General features: G+C 44.9%; 1 protein-coding gene across 2 annotated transcripts in view; it reads right to left on the minus strand.

Moving 5' to 3' along the window:
* The window catches only part of LOC134358091 (coagulation factor XIII A chain-like), a 228,584-nt gene that overhangs the window by 80,749 nt on the left and 120,716 nt on the right, over positions 1-27,119 (minus strand). For both annotated transcript variants that reach the window (XM_063070040.1, XM_063070041.1), the window contains exon 3: positions 13,536-13,724. In XM_063070040.1, coding sequence (XP_062926110.1) covers positions 13,536-13,724 — 189 coding nt within the window. The remainder of the gene's footprint in view (positions 1-13,535; positions 13,725-27,119) is intronic.

Raw genomic sequence — 27,119 nt, forward strand, 5'->3', positions numbered from 1 at the left:
CTTCATTAAGAGTCATAGGGTTGCCTAAGTGCTTATTGCCCTACGGCAGTTTGTTGAGCAGTTACGTAAATTTACCAAATGAATCAGTTCATGCTCCGTTCTAGTTACACAACCCAGTTGCTGGGTACTGTAGGTGGTTTTGCTGATTTAATGGCCTTTGCACAATCCTCAGTGATTTCCCGTTTACCATAACGCCATAAGACCTTAAAATATAGGAGTAGAATTTGGCCATTTGGCCCATCGAGTCTGCTCCATCATTTCATCATGGCTGATCCACTTTCCTTTCAGCCCCAATCTCCTGCTTTCTCCCTATATCCCTTTATCAAGAATCTATTAACCTCTGCCTTAAATATAGCCAATGATTTGGCCTTCACAGCCACCTGTGGCAATGAATTCCACAGATTCACCACTCTCTGACTAAAAAAATTCCAGCTCATCTCTATTCTAAATGGATGTCCCTCTATTCTGAGGTTGTGCTCTCTGGTGTTAGACTCCCCTACCATGGGATACTTCCTCTCCACATCCACTCTATCGAGGTCTTTCAACATTCAATAGGTTTCAATGAGAAATTCTCATTCTTCTGAATTTCAGTGAGTACATCAAATGCTCCTCATGTGATAAGCCTTTCAATCTCCAGAATTTCCTTTGAACTGTTTCCAATGTCAGCACATCCTTTCTTAGAAAAGGGGCCTAAAACTGCTCACAATACTCTAAGTGAGGCCTCACTAGTGTCCTATAAAACCTCAACATTATACCTTTGCTTTTATATACTAGTCCTCACGAAATGAATGCTAACATTGTATTTGCCTTCCTTACCACCAACTCGTCCTGCAAATGAACCTTTAGGGAATCTTGCATGAGGACCCCCAAGTCCCTTTGCAGCTCGGTTTTTGAATTTTCTCTGCATTTAGAAAATAGTCTGCACTTAGTAATATCAAAATGCATGATCATACACTTCCCTACCCAGTATTCCATCAAGCACTACCTTTCCATTATCCTAATTTATCTAACTCATTTTGTAGCCTGTCTGTTTACTCAAAACTACCTGGCCCTCCACCTTTCTTTGTATTGTCTGCTAATAAAGCCATCAATTCTGTCATCCAAATCATTGACATGTAACAGGCCCAACACAGACCCCTGTGGAACCCCATTAATCACCCGCAGCCAACCAGAAAAGACACCTTTTATTACTCTCCTTGCCACTTGCCAATCAGCCAATGCTTTATCCATGCTTGAATTTTTTCTGTAATACCATCGACTCATGGCTTGTTAAGCAGCCTTATGCGTAGCACCTTGTCAAAAGCCTTCTGAAAATCCACCAATTTTTCTTCGTTTATCCTGCTTGCTGTTTCTTCAAAGAATTCCAACAGCTTTATCAGGCAAGCTTTTCCCTTGAGGAAACCATGCTAATTTTGTTCTATTTTATCCTGTGCCTCCAAGTACCCAACAGCCACATCCATAACAATCGATTCTTCCCAACCACTGGGGTCAGCCTAACTGGTCTATAAATTCCTTTTTCTTGTCTCTCTCTCTTGTTGCAGAGTGGAGTGACATTTGCAATTTTCCATTCCTCCAGAACCTTGCCAGCATCTATTGATTCTTGCAAGATCATTATTAATGTCTTCATAATCTCTCCAGCTATCTCTTTCACAACCCTGGGGTGTACACCATCTGGTCCAGGTAACTTATCTACTTCAGACCTTTCAGTTTCCCAAGAACCTTCTCCCTAGTAACAGCGACCTCACACACGTTTGCCCCCTGACACTCCTGAACTTCCACCATACTGCTAGTGTCTTCCCCAGTGAAGAATGATGCAAAATACTTATTCATTTTGTCTGCTATTTCCTTGTCCGCCCATTATTACCTTTCCACAATCATTTTCCAGCAGGCTGATAGCTACCCTCACCTCTCTTTTACACTTCATATATCTAAAGAAATTTTTAGTATTGTCTTTAGTATCATTGGCTAGCTTACCTTTGTATTACATCTTTTTCCTCTTTATGACTTTTTTAGTTGCCTTCTGTTGGTTTTTAAAAGCCTAATCCTCTAACTTCCTACCAAGTGTTGCCCTATTATATGTCCTCTCTTTGGCTTTTATGTATGCTTTGATTTCTCTTGTCAGTCACAGTTGCATCATCCTTGCTTTCAGAATACTACTTCTTCCTTGGGATCTATCTATCCTGCACCTTCCAAATTGCTTCCAGAAACTCCGTCTATTGCTGCTCTGCTGTCATTCTTGTTGATGTTTCCTTCCAATCAATTTTGACCAACACCTCCCTCAATGTTCCATAATTCCCTTTACCCCACTGATACATCTGCTTTTAGCTTCTCTTTCTCAAATTGTAGGGTGCATTCTGTCATTTTATGATAACTGGCCCCTAAGGGTTCCTTTACTTTAAGCTCTCTATTCAATTCCAGTTCATTGTACAACACTCAATCCAGAATAGATGATCCCCTGGTTGGTTCAACCACGAGATGTTTGAAAAACCCATCTTGTGGTGGAAATTCTACAAATTCCTTCCCCCACCCCTTGGGATCCAGCACCAACCTGCATATTGAAATCCCCTATGGCTATCGTAATGTTGGCCTCTTGACATGCCTTCTCTATCTCCTGTTGTAATTTGTACTGTTTTGAGGTCTGTATATAACTCCCATCGGGGTCTTTTTACCCTTGCAGTTTCTTAGCTCTGCCCTTCTTCATTCTACCCATAATGATTCTACACCACTTCGTCCAACGTCACCTCTTTCTAATGATTTGATTTCAATTTTACCTACATAGCCACCTCACCCCCTTGGCCTACCTGCCTGTTTATCAATATAATGCGTATCCTTGGATGTTAAGCTCCCAGCTATAATCATCTTTCAACCTTGATTCAATGATGCCCATAACGTCATTCATGCCCCGGGAAATTTTCTGTCCCAAGTAAATTACTTCCCCTTGTTGTGAGAGTGCCTTGTCTAGGTTTACCTTGTGCCCTGGCAGGATATATAATCAATCCAGCAAAGCACGTCATGTTCATGCTGGTCTGCAACCTCGGATGCAATCCGAACATCATTCACATATTGTACCACATATTGCCATGTGACTGCTGGGGAGCCGTTGTGGTAGCCTCATCCACTGGTATTGTTGACCATCAACTGTGAGAGCCAATAATGATTAACATTCAGGCACGAGTGGTATGGACCAGAATCCATATCAATAACTGTAAACCACTTAAGCATTGGCTTCAGGGCATTGAAGATAATTGATAGATTTGCAACTAGAGGAGATAGCTTGTCAATACATTGAATGGCAACTCAGTAATCCACAGTCAGTTGGCAGGTACCATTCACTTTCTGAACAGGCCAGACTGGATTATTCAATGGCTGTGAGTCTTAATAAGAATCCCTTGCTCCTCCAGCCGGTTAACAACAGGTAAAATACCTTCTATAGATGTTCTGGTTAGAGGATACTGCTTAGTACAAAGTGTCATCTTACCAGTAAGCTCAACATGATTCATTTCCAGCAGGCCACAGTCATTTTTATCTTTCAGCCATATGGGATGATTGCTTAATTCATATTGGGCCAACTGCATGAGTCTAACTGACTTTATCCTTTACAAACTCAAGGGTAAAGTTTAAAGTAAGCAAGACAACCATTACAAGGGATCGCAAGATGTATTTATTGTAGGTGAGGAGCAAGTTGGACCTCGACTTGTTTGCTTGGGTAGGAGTGATTCTCTGATTTCCTGCACCATATGCACACTTACAGATATCTGTCAATGGTATTTTGCATCTTTGGGCAATAGATTTAGTTATACATGTTAGGTCAACTCCTGTATCCAATAGGAATTAATTTCCAATCAGTAAGTTAGCATCAGTTAATGTACAAGCCATCTAGCTATTGCTCTATCAAGGCAAGCAAAGGCTGCAGGGAAGGGCCTAGTCATTTTTTTTTTACTGTATCAACACGTCCATTACATCCAACATTGTCTGTTGAAACTACGTTAACAAATTAGTATCTTCTGACTTTTCCAAGGCAGGGGATTCAGCTTGCTGTTGAGCTTCTTTCTGTTGTTCAGCCCATTTCCTGGGCCATCTACTTGAAGCCCAATGTCCATTCTTACCACAAAAGTGACACTGTGCTTTAGGGGGTCAACTTCAGAAGTGTGCCTCAGACTGAGATTGCTGTGAAACACACAATGAATTCCAGTCTAGCTTCTTGTTGATCAATAGATAACTGACCCACCTGTAGTGATCTGAGTTAGATCTTGCTCTTGTTGTTTGGCGGCACACACTAGCTCAATACATGAAACAGAAATTTCACTCCAATTCAGTTTTGTCAGCTTCACCATTTTGGCAACATCTGGTTTTAAATAAACGTTGACTTCAAGGAGCCATATGTAGTGTCCTCTATGTTATCTTAATTTATGTCCAGAACTTCTGAATAACTTAACAAAGCTGTCCTGTAGTGTTCCTCATACCCCTGAAACATCCTCAGAAATCTTCTGCTTGCAGTCAGCTACTTTTCTCCAATCAGTCCACGTTGGTGCCTGTTCTTCCAACTACTTCTTAATAGCATTCCAACCATCTCTCATTTCATCATCAGCTCTGTCACTCAACTGTCTCATTTTCTGAGAAGACAACAGAGCATCCAAAATTTGGGAGCCATCATATGGGTGCAGCTTATACATGTTCTTAATATGTTGAAGCTCAGCCCAAGTTTAAACTATCTTTTTTAGGAGGTGGAATTTCCTTGGACCACTTATCAATCTTTTCCATTTCAGGAGGGTTATGGTAAACTACTTGTCTCCTAGATCAGTGGTCCCCAACCACTGGGCCACGGCCCGGTACCGGGCCGCAAAGCATGTGCTACCGGGCCGCAAGGAAACGATATGATTTGGCGATAGGAGTCAGCTGCACCTTTCCTCATTCCCTGTCACAGCCACTGTTGAGCCATTACGCATGCGAGGTCATTACCCGCGCGTCATCCATGTCAGAGCGGGAAGGAGATCAACTCCTCGAGCTTGCAAATGACGGCGGGCTGAAAAGTATGTTTGACTTAACATCTCTGCCGGCATTCTGGATCAAAGTCAAGGCTAAATATCCTGAGATAGCCACAAAAGCACTGAAAACGTTGCTTCCATTTCCAACATATCTCTGCAATGAATGCAACGAAAACTAAATTGCGGAATAGACTGGACATAAGGAACCCCGTTCGAGTATCGCTGTCTCCCATCACCCCTCGATCGGACAGTCTTGTTGCAGGGAAACAAGTATTCAGCCCAGGGCTCCCACTGATTCAGCAATATTGGTGCATTTCAATGATTTTATATGTTCTTACCGGGAAAATATGTGCTGTGTATTTAATATCCAAACGTTACTCAAAATGTTATGATGTTATTGATTTATAAGTGATTTATATAACCATATAACAATTACAGCACGGAAACAGGCGATCTCGGCTCTTCTAGTCCGTGCTGAACGCTACTCTCACCTAGTCCCACCGACCTGCACTCAGTCCATAACCCTCCATTCCTTTCCTGTCCATATACCCATCCAATTTTTCTTTAAATGATAGTATCGAACCTGCCTCAAACACTTCTACCGGAAGTTCGTTCAACACTTACTTCAAGCTCCCCTGTCCTCCCCTGATAATTGACTTATCACTATATTCATGCAAGAAAAATATGTTAAATATCAAATTCGTTAGATAAACCCTTTCAGAAACGAAATTGAGTGGATTAGCCACTTATCACCTAGATTCCAGTCGTGATTGTAGTCTCTCAGGGTAAACACAACGTATTTGACTGCTACTCTTGTCTGTTGGCAATCCCCCCCCCCCCCACTCCTCACCCCCCGGGGTCGGCCGGTCCGCAATATTGTCAATAATAAACCGGTCTGCAGTGCAAAAAAGGTTGGGGACCCCTGTCCTAGATCAATCGATTCATGGAATTATATGGAGCAGAATCAGATACTCCAGCACAACTCATCCATGCTGATCAAGGAGTCCATCTCCACTAACCCATTTGCCTTCATTTGCCTCGTATCCCTCTAAACCTTTCCTATCCATGAACTGTTCGAATGTTATTTAAACTTTGTTAATGTATTGTACCCCAATCATTTCCCCCTGTGCATGTACCCAACACCCTCCGTGTGAAGAAATTTCTCTTTAGGTCCATTTTATGTTTACCCTCTCATTTTAAATCTATGCCCTCTAGTTTTACACTTTCCTACCTTGGAAAAAGACTGTAACCATCCACCCTATTTCTGCCCCTCACAATTTAAAAAATAAGGTCACCCTGCAGCCTCCTTACCTTCGGGAAAACATTCCCGACATACCCAATGTCTCCTCGTATCCTAATCTAGGCATAATAATTAAAACTTTCACAGATTGACCTTGGTCCTGTTATTTCCAATTATGTGAACATAGTTGGTAATTTGATTTGATCTTGGAGAGATGTCTGGAAGCTGAGGCTTGGAATACAATGATGAGAGAAGAGGTGAGGGCAAACAATTCATACTGCTAGTGCTGATGAAAGATTGCCACTTCATTCTTTCATCTGCTCCACAGTGTGTTGGGTATTTACACGGTCCTCTTCTGGGAATGGTGCAACATTTTTCAAATCTATATCTACTTCCATCCTCCCAGCTGTTGTATTCCCATTTCCGACATTCTGTTCAGCGGAACGTTCAGTGCTCAAAAGACTCCATAAAGCAAAGATCCCTTCATATCTTCCGTAGTGGGTATTTAAATGTATTCAGTCTAATTACCAATTCACTGATCAAAGGAAATATATTTAACATCTCAAAATGAAGGAAATAATTTAGAAAACAGGAGCATGTGAAAGTCGTCTGGCTCTTCATCAATCTTGATGCAAGATTGGGAGGAGAATGCCAAAGGTTTACAATGTTCTTAGTAAAGGAATTTCTTTTCATCCCTCTGCTAATGGTTAAACTTCTATCCTCACCCTGCTCTCCAACCTACTGTTGTTATTTTTTGTGATTGACTGTTTAGAACCATGTTACACTGGTATGTCTTCCCACATATATCTCTGGTTCCTGGTACATTCTTGCTTTATCTCCATAGCCTTATCATCCCTCCTGTAGTAGGATACCCAAAGCCATGCAGGTTTTAGGTTTTGATTGGTCTGTGCTTTGTCATGAAAGGTTTAGGAGATTATTTGAGTATTTTTCAAATTTAGTGGGAATCAAGAGGGTAGATGAAGCACAAGTGCTTCCTCTGGCGTTACATTGAAAAATACAATTCCACACAGCAGCTCAAGAGACTTCAGATGTTGGAACTGGCAAAAAATACAAACTGGAGGAACCCAGTGTTGATGCAGGGTCTTGACCTGAAACATCAATCATTACTCTGCCTTTGAAGATGTTGCTTGACCAGCTGAAGACTTTCAGCAGTTCGTTTTTTGATAGACCTGTGGCATTCTCCTTGGCAAAAGCCAATAAGGACTGATTATTAAATGTTAAGGTTGGCAATAATGACTCTTTTTCAACAATAGGGACAGGCAGTAGAGGTTGAAGGGCTTCTGGAGCTGCTCTGGTATTCTGTGATTTCATTGAATGCTAGAATTAGTGCAAGTGACTGAAGCCAATGGAACTCAGAGAAATACTGCAGAATACTGGTGCAACCGTAATAGAGTCATCGCTACCAACTAGGGACAAGGTCTTCGGCAGAGATTGGAGTCTGAGGGTATGAGGTTGTGGGTCCCAGCAGACCTTAGACACAATTATGCACAACCTTAAATGGAATCCATAGAAGGGCTCTCCTTCAGTCAGCACACTCATCATAGTTGAGACTAATCCAACAATCAGCGCAAGAGTCTCTTATCTGTAAATTAGCCACATGATATATTTCTAATTCACATGAAATATTTATTAATATTTATATTTATAATTCATATGATGAGAAATATTTCTAATGTCATGAGTGGTCCCTGATCATGAATACTCCGAAAGGTGATGGTAGCTGATTCATTTGGATGGCCCAAAGGAAATGAGGTGAAATATTGAGGGGAAAATGACCTGAATAAAAGTGAAAGGACAGGAGTGAGGAAGACTGTAGAGCTTTATTAAAGCCAGGCCAGACACATTAAGTCTAATCAGCCACTCCTGTATATTCGAAGAAATCTGCAGATGCTGGAAATTCAAGCAACACACACAAAAAATGCTGGTGAACGCAACAGGCCAGGCAGCGGCTATAGGAAGATGTACAGTTGACACTTCGGGTCTCGATGAAGGTTCTCAGCCTGAAGCGTCGATTGTACCTCTTCCTATAGATGCTGCCTGGCATGCTGCGTTCACCAGCATTTTTTGTGTGTGTGACTCCTGTATATTGGTCTCTTAAGCATAATTCTGATAATTTTCCAGACATGAATTGATGTTGTGAACTATGTTAGTTCTTCTTAGTTATTCCAATCAGTCTCTGGAGTACTTCCTTGAAACCTGCTCTTCTAATCTGACATGGTCCGGATCGGAGTCCCTTTAAATTTACCTTGTTTATGTTATGATCCGGACTGTTGATTCCCTGTTTTCCCGTATCTCTCGACTTTGGTGAATAGAAACAATTAACACTCGGCTGAACCGGTAGTTTATACTCTCCGGCTTTCAGCCGTTCGGTGCGGGAGCATCTGCAAAGTCACGGCGTGCCACAGTCATCTGGCCGGAGCAAGCCTTGTCTCCGCCCGAAGCGAGTGCTGGTAATTCGCTTTTCCTCACCAGAGCAACCCTGTCCAGTTACCTCGCCGAAGCGAGCCTACAAAGTTTCCTCATCAAGGTAGGTCCGTCAGTTAACCCGCCGGAGAGAATCAAGAGCCACTGTCTACTGTTCCTGGGCCGAATCGAGAGCTCGCCACTACCCGGAGGTTCCAAGTACCACGTCCTGGCTCCAGCGGCATCCAAGTACCACGTCCACGTCCTGGCTCCGGCGGCGTTCAAGTACCATGTCAAGTCCTGGCCCTGGCGGCATTCAAGTATCATGTCAAGTCCTGGCCCTGGTGGCTTCCCAGTTCTGAGTCTAGTCCTGGCCGTGGTGGTCTGTGATTCCTGTCCTACCCCCTTGTCTGAATCTCTTCTCTGTCCCTCTCGCCTCTAGCCCTCGTCTGCAGTCCCTGCCTGCACTTCGGTCTAGTTCCATCACCGGAGCTAGATAGGTACTGTCTGGTATTCATTCGTGTTGGTCTTGTCTTGTCTTGCCCTCGCCTCCGTAGGGTAAGTCAGGCCTTCTTGCCGTTGCCCCGCAGGGAGTCATGTCTTGTCGTGTCTTGCCCTCGCCCCCGTGGGGTAAGTCAGGCCGTCTTGCCATTGCCCTGCGGAGGGTCATGAGTCCCGGCCCTATGTCCTGTACCCAAGGAGGGGTCCCAGCTCTCTGTTCTGTGTATGTGCCCATGGTTCCATGTACCTGCTCTCCCAAGACCGAGGCTCTGTTTTCCATGTTCCTCCTCTCCCTAGCCCATGTCATGTCCATGCCTGGTTCTGGGGTCTGAGCCCGAGGCAAGACCCAGGTACTGGGTCCTTGCCCAGTCTCGGACTCGAGTCCATACCCTAGCCTCTTCATGTCTCCTCTAGTTCTGGGAGCCGATTCCGAGTCCAAGCCCGGACCCTTGGTCCCAGCCTAGTCGTAGTCCTGAGTCCTTATCCTGTTTGCTATTCCTCTTCTGTCTTGCTCTCCTGGTATCGTACAATAAACTAAACCTAAGTAACCTCACAAGATATGTCCTGCATTTGGGTCCACCCTTGATCCCTATGCCCCCGCCATTGTGACATAATCATCCCTTACAAGTGGTCACGTCTTCAACTGTTCAGGTCCTGTGCTCTGGATCTCATCTCCAACCTTCTCTATCTTGCCACCTCTCTCTGCTCCTTTAAGATCCCTATTAAAATCATAATGTAAGCTTATATCTTTTGCCACCACAGATACTTCTTGACCTGCTGAGTTCTTCCATTGTTTTATTCCATGTGACAGATTCCAGCAGCTATAGTCTCATTTGTCTTTGGCCAAACCTTTGCTCGCCTCTCTGACACGTTCTCATTTTCAATGTGAAACATTGTATTTGATAATGTTATAGCAAAGCATCTCTCACTACATTGAAGGTGCTACATGAAAGCAAAGGTGTAGTTATTCCCCAATATCATCAAATTTTTATTAGCTTTTCCTCCATTCCTGAAAAGATTTGCTTCCTTCATCTGATTACCTCTGTGCTTTCCTTAACCAGACATTTATTCCTAATGAAATTGTACAATCCTAAGACATGTCCTTTCATGTTCTTTGCCAACCTTGCCTTGCCAAATTTCTTCCAGACTCTTTAGGCTGGTTTCTCTATTTGTGATTAACTCATTTTATAATAAGCCGAGTTTCTCTGTTCTAATTTTTAGCTCTCTACTCATCCACAGCATTTCTTCCACTGACTCCTTGTGGAGTAGCACAGGCAGAAATCAGTCTTCTGCTGCTTGCACTGAGAGCTGTGCGTGGTCAAACATTACAGAAATTTTCATTCATTGACCTTTAGAGCTGCTGTTCACGTTTAGAGCTGAGAAATATTATCTACCCTCTGCATTCTATATCGCAGTCACCTGCTGTTAAATTTACAATTTTCTATTGTTTGCCCACTGCTTGTCCCAGTTTTCTTTTCTAATTATCTGAGCCAATTCGTCTTGTAATGCTTTTGCGACCTGCTGAGTTTTTTTGAATCAGTCACACACTTTGTCATTGCCTGAATACTTATTGAACCTAATTATGTTATAGATGCTCTTTGTTAGATAGTTCCCTGTCATTACTATCTTCTTGTAGCAGTTCATTTTGGATGAACGAAAACAGAAACATTTTTTGGAAACTGAAGCAGTGTCAGTGCTGTCATTTTATCTGCCGATATTAATTCTCTCATCTATACTCAGGCAGATTTAACAAGCATCGGGGGTTTCAGACTAGGAAAAAGGTGTATGATACTCAGTACTTAGAACTTCAAAGACTTTTGTTCTCCTAGTATATAGTACTACTAAGAGAGAAAAATGTCTTACATTTCCACGGTGATCTTCAGCTAAGAAAGAAAATCTCACAGTATGCTAAGGATTTTTGGTACAGTCACCATTATTAAGTGACAACAGCCGGGTAAGATTGGATTTTAGTTATTTACATTTAGTATCTGGGGATGACTGACAAGGATGTCTTTTATTGCTTGCCCCTCAATATACTTGAAAAGGTGAAGGTATGTTGCCTCGAATACATGCAGTCTGTCTGGTAAAGGTGCTCTCAGAGTAGCTGGGGAGAGAATTGCAACAATGTGTACAGAATATAGTGGACTTTAGCAAGGTCTTTGATGAAGTCCCATATGTTAGGCTGGTCCTGAAGTTAAGAACACCAAGATGAGCTAGCTAATTGGATACAAAATTGACTTGGAGAGGAGAGTTGTCTTTCAGATTGGAAACCTGTGACCAGTGGTTTTACTCATCAATTTTAATGATTTGGATGTGAATGTAATAAGTTTGTGGGTGACACCAAAATTAGTGACATAGTGGACAATGAAAAGGGTATCTAAGATTGCAACAAGATCTAGATCAACTGGCAGAGTTGCCAAGGAATGGCAGAAAGAATTTAATTCCATTCAGTCAAGTGTTGCGTTTTGGGAAGTTGAACCAGGTTTACACTGTAAATGGCAAAGACATGGAGAGCTTTGTAGAGTAGAGGCAGCTAAGAGTATAGGTACATGGTTCCCTGAAAGTGGTGACACAGCTACACAAGGTTGGCATGCAATTGTTAGGGAATGAGTACAATAACTAAGACTCAATGATGCAACAGTACAGGACTGGTACAGAGGGACCACACACAGAGTGTAGTGTGCAGTCCTGGTCCTAGCTATAGGAAGAATGTTACTAGGCTGGAAAGAGTGCAGAAAAGATTCACAGGGATATTGCCAGATTGGAAGTTTTGAGTTACAGAGAGAGGCTGGATAGGCAGGGGCTGTTTTCCTTAGACCATAGGAGAGAGAGAGGTGACCTTATAGAGATTAATAAAATCATGAGAGCATATACAGTATAAGGTGAATGTCATTGTCTTTTCCCGGAATAGGAGAGTCCAAAGCTAAAGGCATAGATTTAAGGTGGGGGGGGGGGAACTTCCAGGAAACCTGAGGGACAACTTTTTCATACAGAGGGTGGTGGGTATGTGGAATGAGCTGCCAGAGGACGTGGTAGAGGCTGGTAAGATAACAAGTCATTCAGACAGATACATGGATAGGAAAGACCAAGTGGGATATTGCCCAAGCCCAAGGAAATGAACTAACTTAGGTAGGTAAGGACAAGCTGTGCCAAGGGACCATTTTCATGTTGTATTAGTCTGTGACTCTACAAATGGGCAACTTTGAACATTGTTGGATAAATGCCAGTGTTGTGGCTACACTGGACCAACTTGGATAAAGGCTCAGCTCATTCTGAACTACAGATCTTCAGTTGGGATGTTTTCTGGTTCCAAAGCCTTTGCTGCTTCAGCAGTTGGAAGCAATTCCTTGATATCATGCTGAATCAGTTGACTTCATCGAAGACTGGCTCCTGTGACAATGGGAAGCTGAGATGGACCTTCAGCACTTCTGTCTTCAGTCTTGTCTTTAACACTCACATACCGAGCCTTGCCATTACTAAGAACAAGAATACTCTTGGAGCTTTCTCCTCCTTCTTTTAGCACGTTCATTGATCACTACCATTCTCAAGCAGATGTGGTCTTAATCTGATTTATCATGTCTGATTATGGTCCACAGCGCCACACTGATGTTCATTTTGGAGTCATTTCAGCAGCATTGATTGAGGGACAAACATTGCTTCGGACGTGAGAAAGGGCTCTCCTACCTTCCTTTGGGAAATATTTTGAGATTTTTCCCCTGTATCTGAGAGATTGAGTGGGAAGTCTCATGAGAGAGATGCCCTCTGCTGGTGCACTTCTCCCTCAGTACAGACTTGGAGTTCTGCCTAGGTCACTGTTCTAGTCTCTGGAGTGAGATTTGAACCCAGAACCAGCCCGCTCTGAAGCAACGAGTTTTGCCAAATGAGCCACAGCTGGCAGCTGAGCAGGCAAGAAGGCTTTGTATTATTAATGATGTTTTTGTGTAACAGAGCAACACCATTCAAATCCACCCACTGCGTAACTCCGGGCCCACCTTGGGTTGAAGATCATGCAGAACAGGAGTTCTCAGCAATTACACTGATAGCAATCTCCTCACAACAGCAGTTATTTTAACATAACTTTCTTAATGCAAGAGCCGGTCTTTATACAGGCAAACTATGTTGTTGAATTTTGCTGTATTCCTCTAACTTATTGTCCTAAGACCAAAGATCAGACATGTGTCATTGGCATCACACGGCATCTCTGCAAGCACATGTGAATTGTAATAACTGCATGGTCGACTCGGTGCACTTTATCCGAGATCTAATTTTTTTAAGATGGTCCGGAACTGAAGATAATTTATTATAGTCACATTCTCAAGGGATAACAGGAAATTAGACTACAGGTCTCAGGGAATACAAACAAGATTGTCTCATTTTGTACTCACCAATCAAAAGCTCAACCCAGAGCTTGTCTTCTCCTTCTTTGTAGGATCGGTTTGTAGTGATGGTGATCTGGAAGGGCTGTCCACGTCTCACAATCAGATTATTGGAGTTGTAGAGTTCCGTGTGATGCTGTCTCTTGTTCATGTCATCCGGTTCTGAATGCATATCTATGCCCCAAACTTCAAGGGAATCTTTAACAAGAGGAAAAAGAGTCATTTTCACCTCCTGATTTGGCCACATATTCCTGATCATTCGTGTTCAAAACTCTATAAATAGCATCAATTGTTGTTCCCAGTTCAGCATCACTTATCTTTCTAAAGAAAACAAATGGAGAGATAAAAGTCTAAAGGTACTCTAGATAGAAAAAAAGCACAGTCCAGCATCAAACTAGCCTCCCCTTCAACGATCCTATCTAGGACCCTCCACATTTTTTTTTTGTAATTTATTTTTTATTGAAGTTCATCATCAAACAAACATTTCCATAAGATGTATTTCAGATACTGTACATATATATCATATAATCATATTTGCCACAAATCTCCACATAATATTTATCTGAGGTATACGCTTATAAAAAAGAGAGGAAAGAAAGAACAAGCAAAAAGAGAAAACTATGTACAAGTAGGGAGTAATTTTTTTTTACAACATATTCATTGATTTGTGAGAATAAAATCAGGCCTATGAGGTGTTATGTAGTTGAACCATTTTTCTCAGCATGAATCAAATTGTTCCAACTTATGATTAACAGATGCTGTTATCTTCTCCATTTTGTAAATGTCCACTGTAATTTCCATCCACGTGTTTAAAGTTGGGCTCTCCTGCGATAACCATTTCCTGGTAAGAGTCTTTTTACCAGCCACCAGCAGTATATTCATTAAATATTTATCTCTTTTCAACCATTCTTGAGGTACATACCCAAAATGTATGGTCTTATTTTCTAAGGGTATTTCACGTTTAAAAATGTCTTGTAGGGCATTGTGTATCCCACTCCAACAGTCTTTGATAACGGGGCAATCCCAGAAAATATGATAATGGTTTGCATTTTGATTTCCACAATTTCTCCAGTAAACAGGGCGGTTACTATCATAATGGGATTTCTGAGAGGGTGTAATAAAATATCTTATTAAGCTTTTCCATCTAAACTCCCTCCATTTCTGTGAACTGGTACACTTCCATTGATACCTCCATACTATTGTCCATTCTTCCTCAGATATAATTATCCCTCCTTCCTTCTCCCATTTTGTTTTAATGTATGAAGTCGAATGTGTTTTAAGATTTGACAAAACCCTTATAGACTCTTGAAATGATTCTACTACCATTATCTGAATTATATGCTTTTCTAAATAGCTCTATCAAACATGTACTTGCCTTGGTTACATTTTTAACCCTCCTATTAATATACCGTCACATCTGTGATACCGATAAAAGTCTTGTTTTTCCAATAAGTGTTTCTCTTTAAGCATTCTAAAACGGAACAGTGTTCCTTCTCTCATTATATTGCAAAGAACTATTATTCCTTTAGCTGTCTAGTCCTTAAATCTAGCATCCAGTTTATTCGGTGTAAAATCCGAGTTATAGGCACACCATTTAAGAATTGCAATATCTCCCTCTAGTTTATATTCTTTTATAATAGTTTTCCATATTTTAAGAGTCCGTGTATTATCAATAGTATTTATGTACATTTGTAGGTTGTTATCAGCCAAAATTGCCTGTATGGGGATGGAAAGTATCCTCTCCTCAATGTTTTTCCATTGAGCATCATATGATGGATTGCACCGACATATCACGGCTCTCAACTGTGCTGCAAAATAATAATCTCTAAGAGAAGATAGGCCCCATCCCCCCTTTTCCGTGGCTAATTGCAAAGTTTTGAGACAAACTTTTACTTTGCCATATATATCTTGATAACATTTTGTTTCATTCATTGAATTGATTCTGATTAATCTCTATTGGTAGGGTCTGAAAGAGATATAGCAGTCTGGGCAGTATATTCATTTTAATAGATTCAATCCTTGAACTGAGATTTAAAAAAGGAATTAGGTTCCCTCTTGTTATATCTTCCTTAATTTTTAATATATATGCTGATAATTGCATTCTGATAATTTTGACAAATCTTTTGGCATAATGATGCCCAAATATTTGAAAGACTGTTTGCCATGCCCAGGGATATCTACTTTCAATTTCTCTTGGTGGGCTATAGTTATATGAAAGTAGTTGGGTTTTATCTATGTTGATCTTGTATCCTGATAATTGACCATATTGTTCAAAGGATTTCATCAATTTAGGCAAAGAGTATGTTGGTTGCCCTAGATAGATCAAAATGTCATCCGCATAACAGGCCAATTTATGCTCTGTCCCTTTAATAGTAAATCCCCTGATATCTTCATTTTGTCTGATGTATTGAGCTAATGGTTCCAGATCTAATGCGAAGAGTAGCGGTGACCATGCACAACCCTGTCTCATGCCCCTTTCTTGGGTAAAACTATTAGATAAATATTTAAATTCTGGCAGTGCCTGTATAGTTTTAATAATTGTGTCATGTAGACCAAATTTAAACTCTGAAGAAAATTCCAATTAACCGAATCAAATGTCTTTTCAGCATCCACACTTATTACTATTGCTTCGATTTTATTTTTTGTACATGATCCAATGATGTAAAGTGTCCTTCGTATATTGTCTTGTGTTTGGCGTTGTTGTATAAAACCTGTCTGATCCTTATCTATCAGTATGGGTAGAAACTCTTCTAATCGTTTGGCCATGATGGAGGTAAATAATCTATAATCTACATTAAGAACGGACATTGGTCTAAATGACCCACATTCCATTTTATCCTTGCCTTCTTTCAGTATAGCTGAGATTATCGCATCCTTCCAGTTGGCTGGCATTTGTGCCTTTTTTAGAGCCCAGTTCAGTGTGGGGAGTAAGTCTGGAATTAACTCATTTTTAAATTCTTTGTACCACTCTGCCGTATACCCATCTGAACCTGGTGACTTGCTTAATTTAAGCCTTAATTAAGCAGCTTTTAGTTCAACTTCAGTACTGTCAGCAGTCGCCATTCTATTTTGTTCTTCGCTTAAATTGGGTAACTCTAGGGAATTCAGGAAAGTGTCAATTTGGGTTATGCTTTCCCTGGAACTTAGGAATATAGAGTTTTGTAAAACATTTCAAAAGCTTCCTGAGTTTCACTTAGCTATTTTTTTATCATTCTTGTTCTTGGATCCCTAATTCTATGAATTGTATTTTTTGCTATCTTTTTCTTCAGTTTCCATGCCAGCATTTTCATAAACTTAGATCCACTTTCATAATGTCTCTGTTTCAGAAACATTAAATTTTTCCTGACTTCTTGCGTAGCCAAACTATTAATTTCATTCCTAGTTTTTTAAATTTCCTCTAATGTATCCTGTGCCAAATTCAATTTGTGTTTCTTTTTCCAGTTCCTTCAGCCTATTTTGTATCTCCTCTAATGTTTTATTCCTTATTTTTTTCTTATATGAAGATATCGCTATAATTTTCCCTCTTAAGACAGCCTTCAGAGTATCCCATAGAATGGGAGGTGAAACCTCTCCATTATCATTGAATTCTAAGTAAAGACCAATTTCTTTTTTTAATTTGTTCCTTAAAGTAGGGATCATTGAGTAGACTTGAATTTAGTTTCCAAATTCTTTGGTTGTAGGTCAAAATCAACAGGTAAATATATAGGTGCATGGTCACTTACATCTATTGTCCCAATTCCACAGGTGTTTTGTTTTGTCTTTGTCTTTTCCAAATGTTATGAATAGTCTACTCTTGTATATACAGAATGGGGGGCAGAATAATGAGTGTAATCCTTTCTGTTGGGGAAAAGGTCTCTCCATATATCAATTAAACCAACATCCTCAAAAAGTGTATTAACTCTCTTATGTAAGGATTTTGTTTCATAGGTTTTTCTACTGGAAGAATCTAACTTTGGTTGTAATTGTAAATTTAAGTCTCCCCCACATATCAGGAGACCTTATGTTTCCGTTACTATAATATTAGTAATTTTCTGAAAGAAATTAATATCACTTCCTGGGAGTGTGTTTACTGTATATTCAATAGAGTAACTGAATTTCCATCTATATTCCCCCTTACCAGAATACACCTGCCCTCCTTATCTCCCATTTCGAATACTTTTTCAAAATTTAGCTTGCTTGAGATAAGAATAGCAACTCCTCTCCCATGTCCTGATTTATATGAGGAGAAAAACAAATTAGTGAAACCCATTCTCTTTAGTTTTCCATGCTCATTATCACTTAAGTGAGTTTTCTGTAAATATTCTACATGGGCTCATTCTTCTTTCATTTTGGATAGAATTTTACTGCATTTGATTGGATTTAATAGCCCATTGACATTAAAAAAAATGAATTTTTCTTTGTCCTTAGCCATGTGTATTTCTCTGTCAATATATCACTGAAATTAGCAGAATAAAACTTAATTGATCTAGTCCCTGAACAAATAAGAAGCAAGAAATGTGAATAATAAAAAAAAGGCAACAAAGATGTGATTCCAAAGCTGATGTCTCTAGTAGATGACCCTGGGTTGAGCTAGAGAAAACGTCTAGCCATGGGGGATAGCCCCTTTTCCCTGTGGGTTGGGGGCCCCCATTACAGTACCCATGAAATTAAATGAACAAGTCTATGTCCATTACACAGAAAAGATTTCCCTGTGTATTCCCCCCATTCATATATATTCTCATTTAGGTGGGGAAAAGGAGTGAATGAATGAATAAAAAAAATTGAGTAATATAAAATCCATATTATAATAAGTATTTCTTGAAATAGGTATAGCACCGTCTATTTTTGCTTCCGTTTATTTTATCAACACTTTTAAAGTTAGCCAAACCTTATGGCTTTTCTGGAGGGGATGAGGGCTGTCTTCGGAGAACTCACAGTCTCTTCCTGATATTCTCTCGCCCTCCTCCCATCCCCTGCTTTCTCGGCTCTCATACTATTTCCCAAGCAGATCGGGATAATTGCTCAATCAGGCTTTCCCTTGGTTTGATCATGCTGACGGGCAGCCCTCTGTTCCTCAGGTCTGTAGTCGCCTCTTCCACCGTCTGATACAGTTGCATTCCATCTTCATAAAACACTCACAGTTTAGCAGGGTACGGAGTTTGGAATCTAATCTTTCCTTGCTTTAATATTCGCTTTACTGCAGAGTATTCTTTACGTTTCTGCAGGACAACTGGGTGGGGGGGGTTAATCTTGATTGAAATATATTAATTTGCCATCCAAAAACACCCTCTTCTTACCCCAGGCCCTTCACAGAATCTCCGCCTTGGAATTGTATCGAAGGAATCTAATTACTATTGAGCGTGGCTTATCTTCTCTGTCTCCAGTGGGCCTCGGGACGAGTGCACGATGCGCCCTCTCAATTTCAAGCTCCATAGTGGAGGGAATCTCTATCACGCCCCGCAGCAACTTTCCTACAAACTCCATGATAGACAAACCTTTCGCTCCTTCGGGAACACTGTATATCCTGATATTTTTCCGTCGTGATCTTCCCTCCTGGTCAAGCAGTTTACTTACTTGTTGATTTAATATTTTTATCGTCTTACCTAGCATCCATTCCACGTTTTGCACGTGATCTTCCGCCTTCTCAATTCGAGTCTCTGCCACCATTATTTTTTGATTGACATTGCCAAGCTCTGACTTGATATCATTGAGTTGCTGTTTTATATCTTTTTCGAATCTCCGTATCTCTTCCAGAATTTTTATCATATTTGCCGCTCCCATCGTCAGCCTTGCCAGCACACGTTCGGATAGCAGAGCCGCGCATTGCACCTCTCTCGTCCATAGGCTCGGCAGTGATGCTTCCTTTATCTCCATTCTTTTTCCCCATTCTTGCCCCCCTTTATCAATTCAGATATTTTCAAAGATCTTATATTTGATGGATTAATGGGGCATTATATATGCGTTTTTCCAGAGGAGCTGTTGATTTAAGCTGCCATTCTGGACGATGGCGTCTCCAGAAGCAACCCTCCCCATCTCTTCTCCCCACTCCAGTAGGGTAGATTATTAAAAAGCTTGAAGCACATACCACCAGACTCAAGAACGGCTGCTGTAAGGCACCTGAATAGACCTCTGATAAGCTGAAGGTGAACTCTTGACCTCCCAATCCACCTGCAATGCTCTTTCTCTGTCAGTGCAATATCATACAGTATAATGCATCCTCTTTCCCTTATCACTATGTTGACGCCCCTGTCTGTTGTCTGATCTCCCTGATGGCATGAACATGAACATGAATACCAGTGTATCGCATTACATGTGGCAATGACAAACTAATAACCAAATCTAGCTGCTTGGATTGGTCTCACCATCCTATACATAACGTTATGGCCTTCCACATGATCTTCCATATGTCATCAAGAGCCAATTTTACACATCCGGAAGAACAACAAAGAATGTTTTTGCAATTCTTAATATGCAGCAGATTCGTCCCAGACTTTCCCATTTCAGTCACCTCCTCCATCCCCCCACACTCTCGGATCCCATCACCTCCACCACTCACCACACTCTCTGATCCCATCACCTCCTCCACTCACCAAACTCTCTGATCCCATCACCTCCACCACTCCCCCAACACTCTCTGATCCCATCACCTCCTCCACTCACCAAACTCTCTGATCTCATCACCTCCTCCACTCCCCCAACACTCTCTGATCCCATCACCTCCTCCACTCACCAAACTCTCTGATCTCATCACCTCCTCCACTCCCCCAACACTCTCTGATCCCATCACCTCCTCCACTCACCAAACTCTCTGATCTCATCACCTCCTCCACTCCCCCAACTCTCTCTGATCTCATCACCTCCTCCACCCACCAAACTCTCTGATCTCATCACCTCCTCCACCCCCCACACACTCTGATCCAATCATCTCCTTCACTCACCACACTCTCTGATCCCATCACCTCCTCCACCCCCCCACACTCTCTGATCCCATCACCTCCTCCACTCACCACACTCTTTGAAACCATCACCTCCTCCACTCCCCCAACACACTCTGATCCCGTCAACTCCTCCACTCCCCCAACACTCTCTGATCCCATCACTTCCTCCACTCACCCCACTCTCTGAACCCATCACCTCCTCCATTCACCACACTCTCTGATCCCATCACCTCCTCCACTCACCACACTCTCTGATCCCATCATCTCCTCCACCCCGCCACACTCTGATCCCATCATCTCCTCCACTCCCCACACTCTCTGATCCCATCACCTCCTCCACTCCCCCACACTCTCTGATCCCATCATCTCCTCCACTCCCCACACTCGGATCCCATCATCTCCTCCACTCACCACACTCTCTGATCCCATCACCTCCTCCACTCACCACACTCTGATCCCATCACCTCGTCCACCCCCCACACTCTGATCCCATCACCTCCTCCACTCACCACACTCTCTGATCCCATCACCTCCTCCACTCCCCCAACACTCTCTGATCCCATCACCTCCTCCACCCCCCACACACTCTGATCCAATCACCTCCTCCACTCCCCCACACCTTCTTATCCCATCACCTCCTATACTCCCCCAACGCTCTCTGATCCCATCACCTCCTCCACCCCCCACACTCTCTGATCCCATCACCTCCACCACTCACCACACTCTGATCCAATCATCTCCTTCACTCACCACACTCTCTGATCCCATCATTTCCTCCACTCCCCCAACACTCTCTGATCCCATCACCTCCTCCACCCCCCCACACTCTCTGATCCCATCACCTCCTCCACCCCCCCACACTCTCTGATCCCATCACCTCCTCCATTCACCACACTCTCTGATCCCATCACCTCCTGCACTCACACTCTCTGATCCCATCATCTCCTCCACCCCGCCACACTCTGATCCCATCATCTCCTCCACTCCCCCAACACTCTCTAATCCCATCACTTCCTCCACTCACCCCACTCTCTGAACCCATCACCTCCTCCATTCACCACACTCTCTGATCCCATCACCTCCTCCACTGACCACACTCTCTGATCCCATCATCTCCTCCACCTCCCCCAACCTCTCTGATCCCATTAGCTCCTCCACCCCCCACACTCTCTGATCCCATCATCTCCTCCACTCCCCACACTCTCTGATCCCATCATCTCCTCCACTCCCCCACACTCTCTGATCCCATCATCTCCTCCACTCACCACACTCTCTGATCCCATCACCTCCTCCACTCACCACACTCTCTGATCCCATCACCTCCTCCACTCGCCACACTCTGATCCCATCACCTCGTCCACCCCCCCACACACTCTCTGATCCCATCATCTCCTCCACCCCGCCACACTCTGATTCCATCATCTCCTTCACTCACCACACTCTCTGATGCCATCATCTCCTCCACCTCCCCCACCCTCTCTGATCCCATTAGCTCCTCCACCCCCCACACTCTCTGATCCCATCATCTCCTCCACTCACCACACTCTCTGATCCCATCATCTCCTCCACTCACCACACTCTCTGATCCCATCACCTCCTCCACTCGCCACACACTGATCCCATAATCTTCTCCACTCACCACACTCTCTGATCCCATCACCTCCTCCACTCGCCACACACTGATCCCATCACCTCCTCCACTCACCACACACTGATCCCATAATCTTCTCCACTCACCACACTCTCTGATCCCATCACCTCCTCCACCTCCCACACTCTCTGATCCCATCATCTCCTCCACTCACCACACTCTCTGATCCCATCACCTCCTCCACTCCCCCCCAACACACTCTGATCCCATCACCTCCTCCACCCCAAACACTCCCTGATCCCATCACCTCCTCCAAACCCCACACTCTGATCCCATCACCTCCTCCACTCCCCACACTCTCTGATCCCATCATCTCCTAAACCCCCCACACACTCTCTGATCCCATCACCTCCTCCACTCACCCACAGTCTCTGATCCCATCACCTCCTCCACTCACCACACACTGATCCCATAATCTTCTCCACTCACCACACTCTCTGATCCCATCACCTCCTCCACCTCCCACACTCTCTGATCCCATCATCTCCTCCACTCACCACACTCTCTGATCCCATCACCTCCTCCACTCCCCCCCAACACACTCTGATCCCATCACCTCCTCCACCCCAAACACTCCCTGATCCCATCACCTCCTCCAAACCCCACACTCTGATCCCATCACCTCCTCCACTCCCCACACTCTCTGATCCCATCATCTCCTAAACCCCCCACACACTCTCTGATCCCATCACCTCCTCCACTCACCCACAGTCTCTGATCCCATCACCTCCTCCACTCACCACACACTGATCCCATAATCTTCTCCACTCACCACACTCTCTGATCCCATCACCTCCTCCACCTCCCACACTCTCTGATCCCATCATCTCCTCCACTCACCACACTCTCTGATCCCATCACCTCCTCCACTCCCCCCCAACACACTCTGATCCCATCACCTCCTCCACCCCAAACACTCCCTGATCCCATCACCTCCTCCAAACCCCACACTCTGATCCCATCACCTCCTCCACTCCCCACACTCTCTGATCCCATCATCTCCTCCACCCCCCACACACTCTCTGATCCCATCACCTCCTCCACTCCTCACACTCTCTGATCCCATCATCTCCTCCACTCGCCACACTCTCTGATCCCATCACCTCCTCAACCGACCACACTCACTGATCCCATCACCTCCTCCACTCACCACACTCTGATCCTATCACCTCCTCCACTCACCACACTCTCTGATCCCATCACCTCCTCCACCGCCCCCCACACTCTCTGATCCCAACACCTCCTCCACTCACAACACTCTGATCCTATCACCTCCTCCACTCACCACACTCTCTGATCCCATCACTTCCTCCACTCGCCACACTCTGATGCTATCACCTCCTCCACTCCCCCACACTCTCTGATCCCATCACCTCCTCCACTCCCCCACACTCTCTGATCCCATCAGCTCCTCCACTCCCCCACACTCTCTGATCCCATCAGCTCCTCCACTCCCCCACACTCTCTGATCCCATCACCTCCTCCACTCACCACACTCTCTGATCCCATCATCTCCTCCACTCACCACACTCTCTGATCCCATCATCTCCTCCACCCCCCACACTCTGATCCCATCACCTCCTCCACTCCCCCACACTCTGATCCCATCACCTCCTCAACCGACCACACTCACTGATCCCATCACCTCCTCCACTCACCACACTCTGGTCCTATCACCTCGTCCACCCCCACCACACACTTTCTGATCCCATCACCTCCTCCACTCCCCCACACTCTGATCCCATCACCTCCTCCACTCACCCACACTCTCTGATCCCATCACCTCATCCAGCCCCCACACTCTCTGATCCCATCACATCCTCCACTCACCACACTCTCTGATCCCATCACCTCCTCAACCGACCACACTCACTGATCCCATCACCTCCTCCACTCACCACACTCTGATCCTATCACCTCCTCCACTCCCCAACACTCTCTGATCCCATCACCTCCTCCACCTCCCACACTCTCTGATCCCATCATCTCCTCCACTCACCACACTCTCTGATCCCATCATCTCCTCCACTCCACACACTCTCTGATCCCATCACCTCCTCCACTCCCCCCCAACACACTCTGATCCCATCACCTCCTCCACCCCAAACACTCCCTGATCCCATCACCTCCTCCAAACCCCACACTCTGATCCCATCACCTACTCCACTCCCCACACTCTCTGATACCATCACCTCCTCCACTCCCCCACACTCTCTCATCCCATCATCTCCTCCACTCCCCACACTCTGATCCCATCATCTCCTCCACTCGCCACACACTCTGATCCCATCACCTCCTCAACCGACCACACTCACTGATCCCATCACCTCCTCCACTCACCACACTCTGATCCTATCACCTCCTCCACTCCCCCACACTCTCTGATCCCATCACCTCCTCCACCGCCCCCCACACTCTCTGATCCCATCATCTGCTCCACCCCCCACACTCTCTGATCCCATCACCACCTCCACTCCCCCACACTCTCTGATCCCATCACCTCCTCCACTCCCCCACACTCTCTGATCCCATCACCTCCTCCACTCCCCCACACCTTCTTATCCCATCAGCTCCTCCACTCCCCCACACCTTCTTATCCCATCATCTCCTCCACTCACCACACTCTCTTATCCCATCATCTCCTCCACTCACCACACTCTGATCCCATCATCTCCTCCACTCACCACACTCTCTGATCCCATCATCTGCTCCACCCCCACACTCTGATCCCATCACCTCCTCCACTCCCCCACACTCTCTTATCCCATCATCTCCTCCACTCACCACAGTCTCTAATCCCATCACCTCTTCCACTCACCACACTCTGATCCCTTCATCTCCTCCACTCACCACACTCTCTGATCCCATCATCTCCTCCACCCCCCACACTCTGATCCTATCACCTCCTCCACTCCCCCACACTCTCTGATCCCATCACTTCATCCACTCACCACACTCTGATCCCTTCATCTCCTCCAGTCACCACACACTCTGATCCCATCATCTCCTCCACCCCCCACACTCTGATCCTATCACCTCCTCCACTCCCCCACACTCTCTGATCCCATCACCTCATCCACTCACCACACTCTGATCCCTTCAACTCCTCCACTCACCACACTCTCTGATCCCATCATCTCCTCCACCCCCCACACTCTGATCCTATCACCTCCTCCACTCCCCCACACTTTGATACCATCACCTCCTCCACTCCCCCACACTCTGATCCCATCACCTCCTCCACTCCCCCACACTCTGATCCCATCATCTCCTCCACTCACCACACTCTGATCCCATCACCTCCTCCACTCCCCCACACTCTCTGATCCCATCACCTCCTCCACTCACCACACTCTCTGATCCCATCATCTCCTCCACCCCCACACTCTGATCCCATCACCTCCTCCACTCCCCCACACTCTCTGATCCCATCACCTCCTCCACTCCCCCACACTCTCTGATCCCATCACCTCTTCCACTCCCCCACACTCTCTGATGCCATCACCTCCTCCACTCACCACACTCTCTGATCAAATCACCTCCTCCACTCACCCACACTCTCTGATCCCATCATCTCCTCCACTCACCACACTCTGATCCCATCATCTGCTCCACCCCCCACACTCTGATCCCATCACCTCCTCCACTCCCCCACACTCTCTTATCCCATCATCTTCTCCACTCACCACACTCTCTAATCCCATCACCTCCTCCACTCACCACACTCTGATCCCTTCATCTCCTCCACTCACCACACTCTCTGATCCCATCATCTCCTCCACCCCCCACACTCTGATTCTATCATCTCCTCCACGCCCCCACACTCTCTGATCCCATCACCTCATCCACTCACCACACTCTGATCCCTTCAACTCCTCCACTCACCACACTCTCTGATCCCATCATCTACTCCACCCCCCACACTCAGATCCTATCACCTCCTCCACTCCCCACACTCTCTGATCCCATCACCTCCTCCACTCATCACACTCTCTTATCCCATCATCTCCTCCACTCACCACACTCTCTAATCCCATCACCTCCTCCACTCACCACACTCTGATCCCTTCATCTCCTCCACTCACCACACTCTCTGATCCCATCACCTCCTCCACCCCCCACACTCTGATCCCATCACCTCCTCCACTCCGCCACACTCTCTGATCCCATCATCTCCTCCACTCACCACACTCTCTGATCCCATCACCTCCTCCACTCCCCCAAACTCTCTGATCCCATCACCTCCTCCACTCCCCCACATTCTCTGATCCCATCACCTCCTCCAATCCCCCACACCTTCTTATCCCATCAGCTCCTCCACTCCCCCACACTCTCTTATCCCATCATCTCCTCCACTCACCACACTCTGATCCCATCATCTCCTCCACTCACCACACTCTCTAATCCCATCATCTGCTCCACCCCCACACTCTGATCCCATCACCTCCTCCACTCCCCCACACTCTCTTATCCCATCATCTCCTCCACTCACCACACTCTGATCCCTTCATCTCCTCCACTCACCACACTCTCTGATCCCATCATCTCCTCCACTCGCCACACTCTCTGATCCCATCACGTCGTCCACCCCCCCCACACACTTTCTGATCCCATCATCTCCTCCACCCCGCCACACTCTGATCCCATCATCTCCTTCACTCACCACTTTCTCTGATGCCATCATCTCCTCCACCCACAACACTCTCTGATCCCATCACATCCTCCACTCGCCACACTCTGATCCCATCACCTCGTCCACCCCCCACACACTCTCTGATCCCATCACCTCCTCCACTCACCACACTCTGATTCTATCACCTCGTCCAACCCCCCACACACTTTCTGATCCCATCACCTCCTCCACTCACCACACACTGATCCCATAATCTTCTCCACTCACCACACTCTCTGATCCCATCACCTCCTCCACCTCCCACACTCTCTGATCCCATCATCTCCTCCACTCACCACACTCTCTGATCCCATCACCTCCTCCACTCCCCCGCAACACACTCTGATCCCATC

Source organism: Mobula hypostoma, chromosome 17 (genome assembly GCF_963921235.1).
Source record: "Mobula hypostoma chromosome 17, sMobHyp1.1, whole genome shotgun sequence".
NCBI lineage: Eukaryota > Metazoa > Chordata > Chondrichthyes > Myliobatiformes > Myliobatidae > Mobula > Mobula hypostoma.